Source organism: Pundamilia nyererei, unplaced genomic scaffold, assembly GCF_000239375.1.
Source record: "Pundamilia nyererei isolate P.nyererei 1_Seehausen unplaced genomic scaffold, PunNye1.0 scaffold00354, whole genome shotgun sequence".
Taxonomy (NCBI): domain Eukaryota; kingdom Metazoa; phylum Chordata; class Actinopteri; order Cichliformes; family Cichlidae; genus Pundamilia; species Pundamilia nyererei.
Genome location: NW_005187755.1, coordinates 366,632 through 381,379, shown reverse-complemented (window position 1 = coordinate 381,379; position 14,748 = coordinate 366,632). Strand labels below are relative to the sequence as shown.

Below are 14,748 nucleotides of genomic sequence, written 5' to 3'. Positions count from 1 at the left end.
AATAATCGGTGACTAGTCGACTATCAAAATAATCGTTTGTGGCAGCCCTACTCACCACGCAGATGTCTTTAGGAAAGGAGGTACAACTGTTGCATTGCTAATATCAGTGATGTAAAGCCACTACTAAACCAGAGATGGCATCAGAAGGAAAAGGAACTGGAGTGGTCCAAAGTCCTCTTTTTAGATGAAAGTACATTTTGCATTTCATTTGTAAATCAAGGTCAAAGAGTCTACTTGAAGAGTAAGGAGGCACAGAGTCCAAGGTGTTTGAAGTCCAGTGTGAAGTTTCCACAGTCTGTGATGATTTGGGTGCCATGTCATCTGCTGGTTTTGGTGGAGGTTGGTCAGGTGTATTTAATCAAAGTCCAAAGTCAATGCGGGCGTAAAACAGGAGATTTTGAAGTACGTCATACTTTGCCAAAAGCTTTGCTGACCATGTTATTACTGTGCTTCACTGACCAGCCAACTCGCCTGACCTGAACCACACAGAGAATCTATGGGGTATTTTCAAGAGGAAGATGAGGAAAATCCCAAACTCCAGATGAGCTGAAGGCAGCAAGCAATCTGGACTTTAGTAACACCTCAGCTTTGCCACAAGCGCCACTCCAATGCAGTAAAAGGAGCCCCAACATTTTTTATCTAATCGTGGAATAATAATCTGAGATACTGGATTTCTGAGCATTAAGAGCTGCAAGCCATCATCTTCAAAATTTAATTAAAAAAAGGCTTGAAATATTTCACTTTGTATGTAATTAATATGCAATGTAATACACTATATGAAAGGGAAATTGCTGAAAAATCAGGAACTCACAAAGTGCAAATAACTGACAGGGAGTTAGAAAAGAAAAGTTAAATTTAATTCTGAAAACAAAAATGCTGTATTTTTTTCCCTCTCCTGTAAGAAAATAACCAGAATTTCTTTTAAATTCATGTCAGAATTTATACACAGCACAGCCGAGTCTGAATATGGTCATGCAAGTAAAGCCATTATCACTGAACTGAACCCACAAAATGCACAATGAAAGCAATCCTTACTGCTAAACATCACAGGATCATAATGTGATTGAAGGCCTCTTATTAAAAACTATCAAAGAAGCTTTTCTGTAAACAGACATGGTTCCAGTGATTTTTAGACCTGACTGCTGCTCAGCCTCATTTAAATGTAAGCATTTAGACAAACACAAATCCACAGTCAGTCTTCCATTCATTGTAAACAGAGCAGCTGTAGGCTGTGCCTTGCTATGACTTCATGGATTAGAGTCATGCTTCTCTTGTTTTAGCTGTGGGAGGGAGATAGCGATGCTTACGTATTAGCAGTAAAGCCAAACGCCATTGGATGAGCATGCAAGAACCTTCAAATTGAATGTGTGCCATTTTAAGAGGTGTCATTGCACAGAATTATCAACCTTTTGACCAAAAGCAGAGTGCATCTAAATGTGATGCGCCACTCCTAAAATTTCTAATTAATGAGATTTAGTTCAGACTAGTCTGCCTCATTCCTCGCATTTAATTGGAAGCCACTTACGGGTAGCTTCAAGATCAACGTCGCTTCTAATAAAAATTTCTAATTATGTTTTTGGAGGTGTGGGAAGCCTATAGGGCATAACATTACCAGAAGGGAAGTGGCGCAGATAGAAAATGTGGGAGACTGAGAGCTGATGAGTGGAAAAAGGCAGGCAGAGCCACTCAAGCTACATGTCACTTACAAAGCTGCACTGAGGGATGTTTTTTTTCTTGGGGGAGGGCGGGGACCAAGGCCACAGAAGAAGGTGTAAAGAAAGTAGTGAAGAGTGGACTGGATAGAAGTGACAAGGGTTATTAAGAAAAGGTAAAGTCAGGATGAGGGTTGAAAGGTGAGAAATCCCTCTTTTTCTTGTTTTTCTTATTTTTTCCCCTCTTCTTATCCTCTGTCCTGTCCTCTTTTCTGTCTTCTTAGCTGTCTGCCCTGCGTACCACCTACTGATTCTGTAATTGAAAGGCTTTAAGAAGCTTGTCTCTCGCGCACTCTGAGGCTGCGGCTTTGGTTATAATAATGGAATTCAAATCATTAGCTTATAGTTTGAAGGAATCTAATTTGACATTCTACCTGTTTTCCTCCATGTAAGTGTGTGACTGTTTGCGTGTGTGTGTGTGTGTGTGTGTGTGTGCGCGCACACAGATGCAAGCATACAAGCTATTTCTAATTAATGTAGCAATGTGTGTGTTGGGGTTTGGGGACAAGCATTAAAGTTGGCATGTGCAGCCACGTCAATTATGTGAAGTAGATTTTCACTTGGTTGCCCTTCCACATACAAATTTTAATTGCATTTAGGTGCCAGAAGGTGACACAGGGATTTGGTGTGATAAGAATGAAAACTATTTTCAGAGCTGTGTGTGTGTGTGTGTGTGTGTGTGTGTGTGTGTGTGTGTGTGTGTGTGTTAATGTTTCTGAATCTTTAGGTAAGTGTGCACACGTATTTTTGCATTGTAGTGTGTGTGTTTTTATGTGCAGCGTTAGTCATGCTACTCTTCCAGGCGCTCCTCAGTGTGCTTAAGGTTAAGACTTTGCCCCAAGGCTTTTGTGTATACACTGGAATACTGAGGGAGAGAATAAAACACAAAGGGAGAACTGGAAAGATGATGACAAATGCAGTGGGATTTATTTAGAGTGGTCTAGTTTTGTGGGAATCACTATGGTTCAGATCGCGATGACCTCTATCCGCTCATTGTCTGTAGCATCTGCCAACATTAGGAGTCCTCAACAACCCCGTGCTTTCAAAAAGCATCCTGTTTTCTTTTCTCTTGTTACGTCCACCCTTCTACCACCTTCCCCACTCATCGCCTTCCCACCTCTCCAGCCTTCCAGCGCTCCAATCTGCCCAAGTCTGCAAAACGTGATGAGGCAGGCGGAAAATGGGAGTGGAGTGTTGAGGGGGAGAGCGCTGTTGCTAACGGGAGGAATTCTCCTAATTAAAAAAAAAAAAAAAAGCCTTACTAAGTGTTCAAGAGGGGTTCTTGCCGTGTGGCATGTGTACTGGGTAGATGGATGGGTGGACAGATTATGAGGATGTGAGTCAGTGTTAGCTAGGGGGGAAAAAGTGTCAAAGAGCTCTAAGTCTGACTGGCAGTATCTGTAGAGGTCATGAGGACAGAGGACATCATCAACCCTCTCATGAGTGACGCTGTGAACACAATGGCCTTTTCACATTCCATGCTCTTACTAAACAGTTTACAGCGAGTGTGGGCTGTATAACGAAGGAACAGCATTGCTCTGTCAGCGTGTGTGTGTGTGTGTGTGTGTGTGTGTGCGCACGAATTTGGCCGGCATCCTAGAAAGAGTCTTTGATAGACTCATTTAGGCCAACATTAGTAATGAGTCTGGCCCAGCTCTAGCTTGTAGTTGTTGTTTAGAATGCATTTTAAAGCATTTCATTTTAAATTCTGGCTTCAATTCCAACATCTTGTTTAAGACCTGTTCTCCTGATAGAAGAAATACCCTCTGGTGAATCGAAGAAAAAAAAATTTCTGTGGTTTTTCCAAGCATGTGCAGGTATATCACATTCATCACCCCGTGCTTAACCGCGTGTATGTTTGCATGCAGGCACGTCCACGTGCGTGCCTTTTCCCAACGAGATGCAGTTCCTGTACTGTGTGCATTCTTTATATTTATATTTATGGAAATCAAATGCCGAGCGTCTCCACAGGATGAGAGAATAGCCTTTTCCCCCCATAGAATTAGCATTTCTTTCCTTTTTAGCTGTTGATTTTACCAGTGTGAGTTCTGCCGCCTAAGGAGCTAATATCTGTTTAAATTACAGCAATATCGCTGCATTTTAATTTGATGCTGTTTGACTGTGTACACTTTAATTTAAATTCCTAACAGAAAGAAGTTCAGCTCATTGTATGTGTATTGCAAATGCACAAGTTTGGGTCTTTGCATATAACCTTGCACCGCAGCCGTGTGTATATGTCAGCGTGCTTGTGCGCGTGCATACATTAGCACATTAGCACTATTTCAAAACTAGAGAGGAAGAGAGAAAGAGATCCGTCTCATCTTGCATTTATTATGCAAAGAATTCTCAAACTCCCTCTGCTCTCTTTTTAAACAGTTCCAAGATTGTTTGGAAGTCAAATAGAGATGTGTAAACAGCATGCATCTACCAGCTGGGCCAACTTGTTGGCAACAGTTTTACAGTTGATGCCAAATTTGATCTGAGTTTATTTTTATTTTATTTAATATTTCTCTTTCACCCTCTTTAAAACTGTCCGCTCTGAAAGGTCCACTTTTATTCCTCTCGATCTCACATTTCTTTTGGATTTTATCGTTTAATTTCATCACTTTTAAGTCACGATTTTAAAAGTAAGGCAGCTTAAAACACAAGCAAATACCAAAAGAATACTTACAATGTTTAGATGAAAACAACACATCCACTGAGGGTTATTCACCTGGAGCGCTGATGAATGTTTCTTTTAATGTGCTGCTCAATATTAATATTAGTGCACTCCTTTTTTCTTTATCAATTTAAAAATCACAAACAGTAAAAGGGATTGTGCATCAGTGCTGCTTTATAGAAGCTAACTTATTTTTAGCTTCACTCTTGATTGACTGCGTGATATTTGCATACAGATTTTGGTATTTGTTGAATTATTCCACTCCTGTGTTCTGCTGTTTTTTGTTTGTTTGTCGTTTTTTTAAATGCTGCTCCTTTTTTATTGAAAGATTACATGTTCAGTTCCCGAATGAGGTAGCAGTCCATGTTTCCTACTGATAACTTGTTTTGTGTAAGTCTTGTTTACGCATCAACACTGCACAAGGGAAAGGTGCACCACCTCTTCTCTGTCAGCTAAACCTTCCTCAAGCTCTTGTATGGGAGGTTTGTTTGTCTTTTGTGGTTAGCTTCAGTTTTAGATCTTTTGTCAGCTGCCTTAAAGCAGCCTGCAGTTGTTAATTGCTACCACAAAATGTAAGGAATTATAGAATGACAAAGCACTGGAAATGTCATCAGCTGTCAGTTTGTAATGATTATTGTTGACCTGTCTTATAAGTCCTGTTGAGTCAGGACTATTTTTATAACTTTATGAAAGAACAGTGCATTTATATTTACAATTATTTGTTTAGACTTTTGTTTCAAACTTTTGTACGGATCTGTTTTTTTTCAGTGTCCATACGCATACCTTTAACTTTAATCTTGGCTCAAGAGTCTACAAGATGGTGTAACAGTTTTATTCAACTCTAGAACTCCAAAAAAAAAAAAAAGCAATCAGATGGCTTTGCTCTGAAAGCTTGAATGAAAGGAGGCAAATATGAGCCAGGTACAAGGACGGCTACAGTTAATTTCTTGTTTTAACATCTGCCAGCTCTGCAAACATTCAAAGGAGAAAGCTGCCAGTTAAACAGGAAAACTAAATGATCCATAACACTGGCACTGACTATTATTCTGCCATGAGTTCCTTTCTCCTCCAGCTGTATGCTGTCAATTTGCCATATTTTTACTGACACCGACTTAAATTATGCTTTTGAGGACTGGTGTTAATTAGCTGGTGAAACAATGCTAGATTGTCTCCCGGTTCCAGCAGGAATAGTTTGACTGTTGCAAAAATTGCACATTAAATGCAAAGTTCTTAAAACAAGTCTCGGGTGATTTGGTTGATTTGCCACATTCACATTTAATATGGAAGAGTAATAGACTGAAAAATATAATAGACAAAATGCAATTAAACTGCTGCTGGTTAGCACAGCACCTACAGATTAACTGCAGCTTCCGAGACAATCTGATTGCAGCAATATGATTTGGTTTTTATAGCAATCGAGCTCAACCCCTGTAATAAGATAAATATGTTTTTGTGTTCCATTTTATACAGGCACAGTATTTCAGCTGCGTGGCGACAGTGCTGTACATTCGTAAGGAGAATTGTCTGTACCAAGCTTGTCCATCTGCAGACTGCAACAAGAAGGTCATCGACCAGCAGAACGGGCTGTACCGCTGCGAAAAGTGTAACAAAGAGTTCCCCAACTTTAAATACAGGCTCTTACTTTCTGTAAGTGTGCACAATGCACATCAATAGTGGTTGTTATACATACTGTGATGAGAATTATTGTAACCTACATGAATATGCATGACCACACATACACATATAAATAATCTCTCGCCCACTCATCATCTCTGGCCTGTTCCTCTCTCAGGCCAACTTAGCTGACTTCGGGGATAACCAGTGGGTGACGTGCTTCCAGGAGACAGCTGAGGCCCTTTTGGGTCACAGTGCAGAAACTCTCGGACATCTCAGAGACACAGTAAGACACATAGGCGGACAAGAAAATTGCCTTTGCAATTTTGCCAGAAGGTTTAACTGTAAAAGACTACTTCCTGTGCTTCCTGATGTTGTATTTCCCTTGTTTTTTGTTTCTAAGGATGAAGCTGCCTTCGATGAAGTCTTCCAGAAAGCCAACTTCACAACTCACATCTTTAAAAACAGAGTCAAGCTAGAGACCTACAACGTAAGTGGCTAAAAACTGCTGTGCAATATAAAGTGGTACAGTGCAATACAATTTAGCAGCAAAGCAGAATATACTGGTACACACTAGTGCTCATCATTGTCCTACAAGCATTCTTTCAGTGATCCTGGAGGAATATTCAACGCTGATTGGCTAGTGTCACAAACAGCTGTATTATCGCTATATTCAACAAATACACCAGAAAGCATCTTATTTCCCCAATACAGCAATAATAGGCTTTCAAAATGCACAAAAGGTTTGCACACAAGTCACATTGTTGTAGAAGTCAGTAAATGGTTTATCCCCTGGGTCAGTTTCACAATAAAAAGCAGCTACAATACACAGATGTGTTTGTGTGAGCTGTTTCTTTTATATGACAGCGACCAATTACAATTATGTAATTGTTTTGGGAAATTACAACATTTTCTGCTTATCAACTCCACAGCCACACATGATAATAATAAAAATAATAATGGATACTAATCAGGAAGCCTTTGGTTTGAATCCAAACCCCTCCAGTCCGCATGTCGAAGTGTCTTTGGTGCTTCGATACTTGTATAAAGCCTAATTATTAAAAAATTATATAAGGAAAAGCTTGTAGTTTTAGCAATGGAAGGTATTTACTGATCAGCAGGATCCTTAAGGATGAAATTAAAAGAGGCAATATGAAGTGTTAGTGCTGACATAAACCACAATTTAACCAGCTGTGTTAACAGAGGCTTCATTTACCCAAGCATAATTGGCACTTTTCTTTATGAAGTCACGTAGAAATGAACAAATTTTCAAATTCTCATTAATGTAAAGACATATAACAGAAAAAATATTTCTTCTTAGATTAAGGGAACATGCATTATTTTTGTCAATAATAACCTATTGCAGTGCATTAATGAATGATCTGCATGCCATTCATGAGTTTGTTAAAGCACTCATCATCAGATATTGTCTTCCAGTCGGTTGCACTGCAGACCCAAGCATGTAAGGCTACATATGCAGTTGTGGTGTGAATGAGACACGGCGGGTCCAGGGATCATAGGTTTGAGCCATCCATCCATCCATTCGCTTCCGCTTATCCTTTTCAGGGTCGCGGGGGGCGCTGGAGCCTATCCCAGCTGTCATAGGGCGAAAGGCGGGGTACACCCTGGACAGGTCGCCAGTCTGTCTGTTTGAGCCATTTTATTCAATATTTGTCACACCACAACACCCGCCAACCCCTGAGTCCCCGTGTTTTTAACTAGGCGGGCGTGATTAAGGATGCCGTGCAGGTGCGTCCGCCCTCCCTGCACGGCACTGCAGACCACGCCCCACCACAGCAGTATAATCACGACATGCTGTCAGTCACATAACATGAATCCGAACTCATTTCAATTAGTATAAGAGTGACAGGGGAGTTGTTTTATAGCCAGTGCACTTTGGATAACAGAAAACAAATACAGCTGTGAATTCATTTCTCTTAATTAGTCGCTAATTAGCATTTAGCTATTGTCTTTCTAAGCCTAATTAGCGTAATTATTCAGAGTCTAATTTGCTGCTGGGGGCACATACCGAGAGTCTGAGTGGAATGATTGAGATGTAGGATGAGCTCTGAATGGTCTGTGTCCTGACCTCGAGAAAATCTACAAGGAAAACTATGCAGAGTTCATAAACCATAAAGTGAGGAAAGTCTAACTTCACCAACAATAATGTTTATTTCGGTAAAGTGTGATCTTTATGTAGAAAGCGGAGGAAACTGTTTACGCTAAATGTCAGCATATCACGTCTACTTGCCAGCCTGAAGTTAGAGGAGCAAATAGAGGAGGCTGCAGTTTCCATTATATTGAACAATGCAGACGCTTTGGTCAGAACAAATAGCATTTTGATGATTTTGCTTTTCTTGCAGCCTTACCACCGGTGGGGCTTAAAATGCCGTCCTCAGGGCTGCATTACAGAAGGAGTCATAGTTTTTCAAAACAAACACTACTTCACCTTGGGAGTATGAACATTCTGTGTAAATTATCCACTGAGAACCATCAATGTCCAAAGGAAATTTCAAGGTAATCTGGGCTCAAATTGTGAGACAGAGAAAAGGGGAGTCATCGCAGTTCAGAGGGCCCTGGCTGGCAGCAAATGGAAATGAAAAATTGAATATGTCAACAGTGTTTTAGACACAGTTTAAATGATCTACTGAACAACTAAGCAGCTTTGAGAACAGCTAACTGAGCAATCAGGTTTTTTTTCCACCCTGAACGCAAATGCAGGCACAGTAAGCGCTTGTCATTACAAGCACTATTTTGCCATGCATGTCTGTGTTTGAGGCAGAGACTGATACAGATTTATTCATGTAATTCAGTGCTCTGGTTATTCAGTTAATTCAACAATATTAAAAATAAATGAATTGCAGCTGGCACTTAATAAAAAGAAAATCATTGATCACCTGTTAATTATGCATCAAAGGTGATACTGTGGAGAGACATAGAGCATTTTCACAACATGTTTTTTCAAGACCACAAATGCATCCAAATCAAGTTTTGTTTTTTTTTTACTTTTTAGGTAAATACTTATTTTTCTATTGCAGGATGTGTCAGGAAGAGTTCAAGACAAATAGGAGCACTTTTTTTGATCGTTTCAGTTTTCAACAAAGTAGATATAATGAGCTCAGAATAGAAACGTGTTCTACATAAGGCTTATCACTGTATTCAGACATTTTTTCCGTCTGCATTTGGCACAGCCTGCGATTCAAAACACGAGCTGTTCACTTTGTCTTTCTACCGAAGCCTTCATTCTTACACACTTGTGTGACACAAGGCAAAAAGTCCTACCGCATTGTTTTCACAAAAATAGAACAACGCAATGAAATGTCAGAACCTAATAAGATTAATGAAGTTGTAAAGTGTGTGCTTTGTCACTTGTCATAACAGAGACACGCAGAGAGAGAACGACCTGGCTTAGGATCATATTTTAAGGTTTGTCTTATTTTTAGGAACAGAAGCGAGATGACAAACTACCAGGTTTTCGACTTAACAAGCACATATTTTTTTTGTTCAGTCATCAACTCTACCAGTGCACTATCTATCTATCAGTCACTCTTCCTATTTAGACCATTATCCTGTTTAGACAAGGTTATGATAAATTATTTTCTTTCTCTCACAAAGGTAATTCATATTATATAATCGCCTATTTTAGGAAAATAATATTTAAAAAAAGAGCCCGGCCAGTAAAAGCATATATATTGGCCAAGAAATGGGATCTAGAAGTAAAAAGGAGACCCTTAAAACCATCGCATGAGTCTTGGCAGTACTTAGTTTGACCACCAGGGGCAGTCCTGAAGAATGTAAGCATGTAAATAAATAGCTACACATAAGAGATCTTAGCTAAATCTGTTTATTTCGTGTGGAAGAAAAAAATGTTTCATATGTTTTAATATCAGATTCCTTAAGCATATAGGTCACCCTAACATTATCAACCTATGAAGGCCTATAATTTGTGTAGTTGTGTCTACTTTTTCTAGAGATTTGAGGAAATTGAAGGTGACGTTTCAAAGAACCTTGAGTCCATCGTGTTCTTCAATCAGTTCTTGAACAACGGGCAGTGTGGCATAGCCCGTTTTTCCTGATGGGGGAAATCACTGAGTTGTACCTGGTCTATAGCAGTGTTATGGACCCATGTGGGATGCTCAGAGCATTCGCCAGAGCAGCACACTCACCAAAAGCAAACACCAGCACTGACGTTATTTCCCAAAGTAAATAGCACACAAGGGATTTAAAGGAAAACAGGACTCATCAGACCAGATGACCTCCTTTCAGTTTGTTTAAGGCTTCTTTTGTTGCGTGACGATGGGTAAGGTTAGTTTTAGGGCTGTGGCAGCCATCACGATGTGGCCAAAGTGCTCTGATTTTCAAATCCAGCAAAATGGCTCTTTAATCCCAGGACCGTAATGTATATGGTTTTGTAAGTAAACAAATATTATTCACACATAAGCATTCCAATTACTAACTCGTGTATATGTACGCTTTTTTGTGATTAATGAGAATTACAGAGAAGCCACAATAATTGTTTAAATATGGTGATGACGTTGCTGAAGAGCATCAGTCTCTTTTAGCCCTGCTTTAAAGGTGACAGCTGTGTGAAGAATGATAATTGAGAGTTTAAGAATGAAGGTCAGACTCCCTCTGTCCCCCTTCTCACCTGGCTAATCTCTACATGAGGAAGACGTGATTGACATTTTGTTTTGTTTTTTTGAAAATTGCAGAAATTGCTTAAGGCAACTTGACTACCCCTCTGTTGGGGGGTGTAGTCTCTGAAAGCTTTGGAGTTTTTCACATTTGGCATTTAATAAATATTATATTAAGAATAGATTACTTTGCTCAAGTGAGCTCTGAAAGCAGAAAGTACAAGAAGCAAAGCAGTAACTGATAAAATTGGCCTGCTTTTATACTTTACGACAGGTATAAAAGTGGGAGACTCTTATACAGATGTTGTGATGATAAATGTGCATTTATCATCACAACATCTGGTCTATATTCACAACCAGGTAAACAAATTTACAAATCCTTCACACGATGAAAAAGTCCAACGCAGCTGGCAACAGACGTAAATAAAAATGTAAATGCTGCATTTAAATAAAGTTCTGTCTTAACTGTCTGCCGAGTTTCATTAAGGTGGTGCCTTACAAAGGCAGGAGCATGTGCAGTGAATCAGAAACTAGTGCTCCAGAACTGAGTGCAGTAAAGGCTCATCTTCCTCTCCTACACACACACAATTCACAACATGGTGAATTGGATTTACGGAGCACTAAAGAGCGCTGTTTACACATAATCTTTTAATTTGCATTTGTTTAAAAGACAATCCAAAGAAATGTGTATCTGATTTCTGATTTCGAACCAGTACTCAGATGTGATAATTAAGTTCAAGTCTTAGTCTTTGAATCTGTTCCAGGCTGGCTGATTATTCATCTTAAATATGTGTTGCTGTATTAGTGCACATATATCTGTGCTTGTGTCAGAGTCCAAGTGCATCAGTCTGAAGTGAATACATTGATTGTGTCTCATTTAATCTATTAGTGTCATAGGGGATCTGGTTTTCTTTCCCTGTTTTAACAGACAGGCCATTCAGAGTACACTCGTAACACAGCATTCACACCACATTACACTCAGACCTTTTTGCTGTCCTTGAGTGTGGAAAAAGATTTCTGAAAATTCTGAAAGAGAGAGAGAGAGATTGTTTCCAAGGAGCCAGACTTTCTAGAAACTTGTGTTCCTGGGCAATAGTTTTCCAGTGTTTTCTCGCAAATAGGCCAAAATAGTCCTTTTGACCCAAAAGTCTTACAGTAGAATTTAACAGAAGGTGGTTGGTGACCTTGTCAGAGGCTTAATTCACTTTCAGACAAGTTTTAAGAATCCTTTATCAAGGTTGCCTTGCATATACATTTTACTGGATATATGGGAAAAATGGTAGTAGGATTTATCCTATTCATTTCAGTTCCATAAAACCTATTGTGTGGATGTGTTAAGATATTTCAGTCTTGACCTAAGTGCTGGATTGTTAATGAATAATATTTCTCTGCAGGTCGTTTTGGGTTGTTTTTTTTGCTCAGTACAGTACAGCATCTTAATTATTCTCTTTGAAGATGTGGCATCAGTAAGTGTAAATGTTTATTGGCTAGTTGTGCGCTGTACTTTTGCATGTGTGTGTGTTCTGTTTTTTTTCTTTTTGTCTACACATCCAGAAGTGCTGGTATTTATTCCTTCAGTGCACCGCCTGAAATTGAGTTAGAGAACAAGGGTGAATGTTTTGCTACGAAGTAATTGTTTTCTCCAGATGCGATTGCAGTATTAGTCTGCGCATATTAAATTACCAAGCTTTCTTTCTCTCAGTACCCTACCATTTGGAAAACCATTATTTTTAAATAAGTTGTCACCTTTTGTCAAGTGGAACCTCCGATTCAAACCCCCCTCCCCCCACGTATTGTTTAATTTGCCTGAGGTAGATGCAAATTGAAAATACGAGTAGAAGTGTGGAATCAACGTGTGAACAAATGTTCAATCCTTGATGCTGGTGTGGTCCTTGATCCTAAGTGAATTGCTAATTCTCTCTGGATTGAACCCTTTAATAATTATCACTGATTATGACAGAAAAGAGCTTTTGGCTTTCACTGGAAATCATGCCATTGTTTGATGGTACAGAATCTGACTTACTGATGGTGACTCTTACTGCAAACAGTTGAGACAGCTTACATCTGCGTACACAATTATCGATCTCAATTGTTGTTGTGTTTGTGAAAGTACAAGCACGCATTCACACCGATGGGTAATTTAGAATCTCCAGTTAACCTAACCAGCATGTCTTTGATCTGTGGGAGGAGGAAACCCACGCAGGCACACCGAGAACATGCAAACTTCAAACAGAAGCTGGCCTGTGGATCCAGGAAGCCTCAAGCTACGAGGCACTAAACACTGTAGCTCTGTATAATATGGCAGATTAGAATATGTTTTTATTGATATCATTTTTATTAATATAAAGGGAACAGGTGGAACATCCTTCTTTTTGCTTACTTTTGTAAATGACATGGAAAGTGTCACCTTTCCTGCTCTGCTTCCCGCCTTGGGGCCACATAGGGTCACTTTATAATCACACAATACATTGGGTTTGAGTAATCACACGAGTTTATGCTAAATATTGCTGAAGTCTGTGATCGTGCAGTAGCCAGTGTTTGTGTTCTTGTTTATTTTTTATGTTTTTAGCCTTGCGACAGTCAGGACTCAGTCTGACTTGCTGAATTTTCATCGTTTGAGGTGAAATGCTTAAATTCATCATCAGAGGTGTCTGGTTCCCAAAGAGAGTGCTTTGATGACAAGATTCGCTTACATTATGGGGGGGAAAGCCGCTCTCGTTTTCTTACATTTGTGAGATTTTCCAACGTATCAAAACAGAAGAAGCAGGCAATGCAAATTAAAATCAACATATTAAATACCATGTAAATTATGCAGCTCAGCTCGAGATGACTAACGACATCATGGCTCACACTTGCCAAAGGATCTGAAATTAGACCATACAATAAAATCTACTGGCCTTGCGGCTTTTTGCATAGATTTTGAGAAGAAGGTTGTTGGTACAAGTCTGAGCTGACAGCAAAGCTCTGTCAGTAGCAGGAAGTTTCAGTCCTAAAGCAGACTTTCCACCGCTTGGGTCTTAATTGGTTCAGTAGATTAATGATTATGTGCAGTCTTGAATCGTGCTGATCACAGAGGTTAAAGTTGTTGTTTCCTTACCCGATGCTGTGCACTGAACTCAAATTCTCTGTTTCCTCCACAGGATGAGAGTCGAGTGAAGGTAACTGTAATGGAAGTCCAGCCGGTCGACCACAGAGAATACAGCCGGAGACTCCTGCAAAACATCTACAAATTGGCTAGATGAACTCAGTCCCACCCATTCAAATGTCTGTCTGGTCATTAAACGCATCTTTCGCCATTCTGCAACCAGTGTCCAACTTTTTCCCACCTGCGAGATAACAGCATATCAGGCTGAGACAGGAAAGGGGCGGCCAGTGATTCATCTAAATGGCAGCCAAACAAAAGACTGATATTTAGCAGATGACTTCCTTCACAGAGCGGAGGGGAAAAAGGCAAAAAGATCTGATGGAAGTGACTTCCAGCTTTATTTTAATGGCAATTTAACTTTGTGTTTTCAGTTTAAAGAATTTTTACCGTGTCCTGCTTACATTTTCACGTCTTATGCATCATGTAAATACTATGATTGTAGTGTTTTCTTTTTTCTTCATCAACGTGACTTATTTCTTCGGTTTTGTACTGGTGATGCTCAGTGTTAGTTGAGTAAGACGTAGATGAGTCACATTTATTTAATCTTTGTTTTTTGTTTTTTTTTTCTTCAAACAGAGTCTTGGAAAAAATGCGTGGGGGGTGCACGTGTTTAAGCTGCGTTCACAGCGTGCGCCTTGTTCTTAAAAGATACCCTGGGTGTGTGCGTGTGCGCGCATTTGTGTTTGGTTTCCTTTTGTGCTTCCAAGAAATGTCAGACAAGAAAAAAACAGGCATTAAAAGGACATTAAAATAGAAAGTGTCTTTGTCTTTATCTGTGTTGTCTTAACAGGTAGGCTTACAAAACGAAAAATTGCATTTGCTGGGAGATCAGAAAATATTATATTTTTTAGAGATATTAAACACCTGGATTTCTTTCTGAAATATAAAGTTTTTCACCTCACCGGATAAGGTGACCTGAGGCAGCTGGCGTGCTTTGTAAATAATCAAATTGAAAGCTAAAAGTTTTAGGAAGGAGACGTAAAA

At 39.5% G+C, this 14,748-nt stretch overlaps 1 protein-coding gene across 1 annotated transcript in view; it reads left to right on the top strand.

Moving 5' to 3' along the window:
• LOC102215720 (replication protein A 70 kDa DNA-binding subunit-like) overlaps positions 1-13,920 on the top strand; it is a 49,673-nt gene extending 35,753 nt beyond the window's left edge. The window contains exons 14-17 of the mRNA XM_005752353.1: positions 5,842-6,018; positions 6,164-6,271; positions 6,389-6,475; positions 13,760-13,920. Coding sequence (XP_005752410.1) covers positions 5,842-6,018; positions 6,164-6,271; positions 6,389-6,475; positions 13,760-13,861 — 474 coding nt within the window. The 3' untranslated portion in view covers positions 13,862-13,920. The remainder of the gene's footprint in view (positions 1-5,841; positions 6,019-6,163; positions 6,272-6,388; positions 6,476-13,759) is intronic.
• The last annotated feature ends 828 nt before the right edge of the window (positions 13,921-14,748 follow it).